Genomic DNA, 5,520 nt, shown 5'->3' on the forward strand with positions numbered 1-5,520 from the left:
CTTTGGTTTCAAAATATTTGTGTATGTTTCAAGGATTCTTGAAATATATAGTTTTACTGTTTAATGAGCTTTTTTTTATTCATCTCATCATTTACCTACAGCATTTAATAAAATAAAAAGTCTACCACGTTCAAAGAAAATAACTTCCATGTTGCAAAATAAGGTAGATAACTCCTAGAAACCTAAATCCATCACATCACCACCACCAGCAGAGGGAGATGTTGCTGCTGTAATCCCGACAGACTGCTGAGAAGCCACTGATGAGATTCTTTCTGCATCTTAACAATAACACATTCTTTGAGCTGAAAACCCTCACAGATGCCACACATTCTTCTGATATTCAATTTAAAAATTTCAATAAACTTCAAAATGAAGAACTATGCAGAGCATCTCAGGGCCATATTTAATATCCAAATGTTTTTTTTTTTTTTTCTCAGTGGCACTCATTGGTCAGTGCTTGAGTCATTAGATTAAAGTAATTAACTCTTTGTACCACAAAACCTGCACTGTGGTTTATTAATCCCTGATAATTTTAAAGATAACAAGAATAGCAAAAAGCTTGTGACTTTGATGCAGCGAGTAGAAGCAGACTCTATTTGTTAATCTGTGACCATGGAACACAAAACCACTCTTAAAGGAGCATTGTGTAGGTTCTGAAATTTCTAACCGTTACTGACACCAGTGTCTGTTAGAGGAACTGCAGCCAGTCTCATGCTCGTTCTCAGTGCGCACGCTCTTTTATTTTTTTTACTTACGAGGAGTGTCCGTGGGTGTCTGAATTGTGCTGGAGGCTGGTTGCTTCTTTCCATCCACAGAGTCCATTTGAAAACACTATTGCTGCTGTTTACTATAATGGCTGGCGTGCCGTACGGTTGTAAGCCCAAGTAGACGAGAACGCGCATGACGTCACATTTTGTGAATTTTCGCGCCAATTTGGGCCCGACTCCACACACAATTGAGTCTACAGGCTGATAGAGGCAACCGTGGTGGACAGTCGAGGTGTCATTCTTTTTTTTACATCATGGTTGGCTCATACATGTACAAATGAAAACTCTTATCTTAAAGATTTTTTTAAAGTAAAATCCTCCACATAGCTCCTTTAAGTGTCAATTTTTCGAAATTTAGATTTTTACATCATATAAAAGCTGAATAAATAACCTTTCCAATGATGTAAGGTATGTAAGGATATTTGGCCGAGATACAACAGTTTGAATATCCAGAATCTGAGGGTGCAAAAAAAATCTAAATACTGAGAAAATCACCAGTTGAGTCAAGTTGTCCAAATGAAGCTCTTAGCAATGAATATTACTAATCAATAATGGCGTTTTGATATATTTATGGTAGGAAACTTACAACTTGGAACTTGATCTTAACTTAAAATCCTAATGATTTTTTTTTCAAATATACCCCAGCGATATAAGACTGGTTTTGTGGTCCGGGGTCACATTTCATTCCAGCAAGCTCCTCACTCATGAGATGCTCATAGCTTCCCATACATCCATCGCTAATTCCCAAAAGCACAATCAGGGTTTGGAATGAATCCAAACTGCCTGTGAGGCCCTGAGCAAGACAACAGCCATGAACGACTTTACCAGCATCTGCTGTGGGTCAGCAGCTGGGGTTCGGTTGGTATGGAGACACAACTGATTATCAGGAATCTGCATTAACTGAGCGGAAAAAGAGCAGAGCACGACCCAGCCACAGGGATGGATTAGGATTAGAAAATGTTGCCATATATACGCAGGCTTGTACGCAAATGCAAATAACAAACACACACATACACACACACACAAACTCACAAATCAGTCTATAAACATAAAATCACAGGCACACACAGAAGAGCTTTTCAAGTCTACAGTATTGCTTTTAGAAGAAGTTCCCCTTAGGAAATTGCACGATGCTCACTGATCCAAAGATAAGTACATTTAAAAAGAAATATGCCCAAACAACAAGAAACTTTTGTTTGATGTTTTTAACATTAAAGTAATAAGCAGTCTCCCTAAATGGTTCCAATTCAATTTAAATATTTATTCCACAACAAAAATAAAAAATTAATTCTATTCATTCATGTCGTAAGACTCCAAGTGCACAGGAAATGAGGATAGGTGAGAGAGAAACTGAGAGACTGAGTGAAAAGAGACAAAGAAGTTGAGAGAAGGGATGGGGTGAGGGGTGTCCATTTGTCTTCAGATGAGGAGGGAGGTGCCAGATTCTGGGAGGTTTGGATACTCTATTGATGCTCCCAAAAAGCATCCACCATCCAGCCCCCCTTTCCCCTATTTTTGTCTTTATCCCTCGATTCCATCCTTTATTTCTCCCCTCTGCTTTCTTATCCTTCCACAAGCCTCTATCACTCGCAGTCCTGAAGGAACACTCAGCTCGGTAAGTAAAAAAGCACTGCGAGAAAATAAATATTAAACATTAAACTACATATTAAACTTTACAGCTGTTTTTTAGAATGCAGGTGGTTAGGGGCATAAAAGGAAGGCAAACACATAATATACGTGCTAGTTTTATTTATGAAGATGACAATGAAAGGATTTGATTTAGTGCAACATCAGGCTGTTGTTAAATTAAATTGATGTATTATATACATACTCATACAGATCTATTCACATTTAAAGAGAACAAAATTATAATTATATAAATAAATTATAATTATTAATTTCATCATTTTAATTTTGTAATTTAAAAAAGCTTTATTATTTAATAATCAAGTATGTAGTCTGCATCATTATTTTGTATTAATATTAATATAATTTGTATTAATATTATAGTTTTTATTTTGATATTTTCATTTCATTTGAGGTTTTTTTTTTTTTTACCTGGATAGTTTTTGCTCAATTTTATTTACATTTTATTTCAGTCATTTTAGGACAGTTCAACGAAATGAAAATTAGAAATGTTATCTGGGCAACTATCTGAAATAAAACATTTTTTTAAAGTTACATTTTTTATATTTTAGTTCCTTTATTGTAGTTAAGATTGACTTAACTTTGATTTCAATTCAAGTAAAATGTTTTCATGGTTTTAGTTTTGGCTATAATAACCCTGCATCATAGTATTTTTTTTCCATCTCTGTTCTGCAGGTGCTGTGATTTTGTCTGCATTCTGAGGCTGCTGTGAGTACCTTGAATCAGGGATTTCTTCCATTCTTTAGCCTGCATTCACACGGCCATGCGAGGGCGGAGTCTACCCTTCATTCTTTCCCTCCTCTTCCTCCTCTTGTCAATCTCTGAGGCAAAAAAGAAGTCCAAGCAGCCATCAGAAACAGTGACTGGAACAGACAGTACAGTGGTAAACCCCTCGCTGGGGTCAGGTCAGCTGAGCACCAAGGATGGGCACCGCTGCACCTGGGAGACGCTAGAGAGAGGAGCTAACATCCTGCTCCAGGTGAGCTGCACCACCCCAAGTGAGGATGGGCTCAGACCTTACTACACGTGCCAGTTTGCTGGAAAACCTCAGGAATGCTCTGTCTACAGCTCCCAGTCCTCCCAGTACTGGAAACAGGTGGTTAGCAAACTGAAGAAGCGAAAGAATGCTTGCGAGGGGGAGAAAGTCCTGAAAACACGACTGTGTAAGAAAGCACCCAGCGCATCTCACATGAAACTCACGGAGAGAAGCGGAGAAGAGACGACCACGCACATGAGCAAGGGAATGCCAGAAGAGAGCAAACGAAAAACAGAGGCACCCACGAAGAAAGTAAAAGAAATACAGAAAGATAAGGAAGAGGAGGTGAAGAAAGAAGAGGATGAGGGGTTCGGAGAAGTAATGAATGATGAATTCTCAGACATGGAGCCAGCTGTGAGCTACTGCGGAGAGGGATGGCCTTCTGTCTGCAACTTTTTTGCCAAGTTTTTTAATGGTTAAAAAAGAGAGAAATGTCTGCTATTAATGCTTTTTCGGACCCAGTGAAGGATAAGATTGTTGTTGCATATAAAAAAAGACGGAATGAAGATGTTGTCGGGTGTCAAAAATATGACTTAGCGGAAGTTCACCATCTAGTCTGCACCCTAAAAACATCATGGATAAAAAATCCTGTCATGAAAAGGAAGACAAATAGACATAGAGAAAGTAGTTTTTGTATGATATATAACAATCACACTAATCACATTAATTACAATGTTAAACACAATTAATTACTTAAGTGTATATTGTAACTAAACCAACTTTTTGTAGATATGAATAATTGTATTACATGACCTATGACTTTTTACTCATAAAGAAAATGTTGTGTATGATTAATGCAAAATAATATTCAGCTCAATAAAAGATGAATTTAATTAATTAAAAATGCATATATTTTTTAAAGGCAAAATTGTATAGATGACAGAAAATCATTTCATCATTCATCACTTATACATCGCAGTGCTTAACACACCTGAATGACAAGATTTAACATCCTTCAGATCTCACACAAAATGAATAAATGAACCTTGCACTTTCATGTGTGTTTTTAGGTGTTTGTCATTATCTGTGTGCACTCAGCATCAGTAGTCAGCTTGACGTTTCAGCGGTCTAAAATGACGGTCACAGGAAAAAATTTACCATTTAAGTGGCTTTCACCTTCCCCCTGATGAGCCAACTGGAGAAGAGGAAAATACTGAGGGGAGAAAATGGCTCTTTTGTTCAGACTTTTCTGTAGTTTCACAACTGCCTACAGCGACACATTTAGTAAGCAAGCTGTGCAGCTAAATAGGGGGACAAAAAGGCTAGAATCAGAGTCTGTAGAAGGCTTAACCTGCTGCCTATAAACATTCTGAGTCAGCCAAGCAAGCAGAAATAGATTATTATATTATGCACAAATGGATTTTGTCAATAGACTAAGTGTGGCAGGGTTAATTCAGCAGATTCATCTTTGCACCTCAATGTTGGGGGAATAATTTTACATAGATGTCTAAAGCCCTCTGGAGTGCAGATCTTTTGTATATAAGGAATGGACTCCTATACTTTGCCTTTTTAAATTCAACTCACCTCTAAAAGTTACTTTCAGTGTGTGCCAAACTGGTATTTGCCATAATCAAGGTCTGTAATAGATGATCTGATCACCCAGAAGAACACAGTTTGAACTCTTCCATCTTTTCTCTTGGGACCAATCACTTTTTGAGACAACTGCCAAACATCATGTGACTTTTCGTATAGTCACAATGCATCGATTAAAAGACTTGAAACATGGATTTTTGAATTACGATTTCTTTGTTTTGATCAAGAATCAATTTAAAATAAAATAATCAGATAAACTGCAATTCAGTGAAGTAGCTATCATTCAATAGTATAAAACACTCACATAATAAAATTATTGGAGACATCCAAAATGTGACGTTGTTTTAACAATGCACCTTAAAAAACGGAATTGAGTCATTAATCAAAACTAAGAAATAAATTGATCAAATCTTATTGTTAACTAGATCGAATGGTTCTGAATTTGCAAAACTCATTTCTGAATCGACTCAAAACCTATGAATCATGAATTGTGCTCTGAACTAGCTGCAATGAAGTGAATTTCAAGGCCAAGGCCAA

The 5,520-nt window shown here is 36.9% G+C and overlaps 1 protein-coding gene across 1 annotated transcript; it reads left to right on the top strand.

Annotated features, from left to right (window-relative positions):
* The first annotated feature begins 2,242 nt into the window (after positions 1–2,242).
* On the top strand, positions 2,243–4,449 carry LOC132111499 (fibroblast growth factor-binding protein 1-like). Its single transcript, XM_059518863.1, has 2 exons — positions 2,243–2,382; positions 3,090–4,449. Exon 2 carries the CDS (start codon positions 3,178–3,180, stop codon positions 3,868–3,870), a length of 693 nt encoding a protein of 230 aa, XP_059374846.1. The 5' UTR covers positions 2,243–2,382; positions 3,090–3,177; the 3' UTR covers positions 3,871–4,449.
* Positions 4,450–5,520: the final 1,071 nt, after the last annotated feature.

This window comes from Carassius carassius, chromosome 31 (assembly GCF_963082965.1).
Source record: "Carassius carassius chromosome 31, fCarCar2.1, whole genome shotgun sequence".
Lineage (NCBI taxonomy): Eukaryota > Metazoa > Chordata > Actinopteri > Cypriniformes > Cyprinidae > Carassius > Carassius carassius.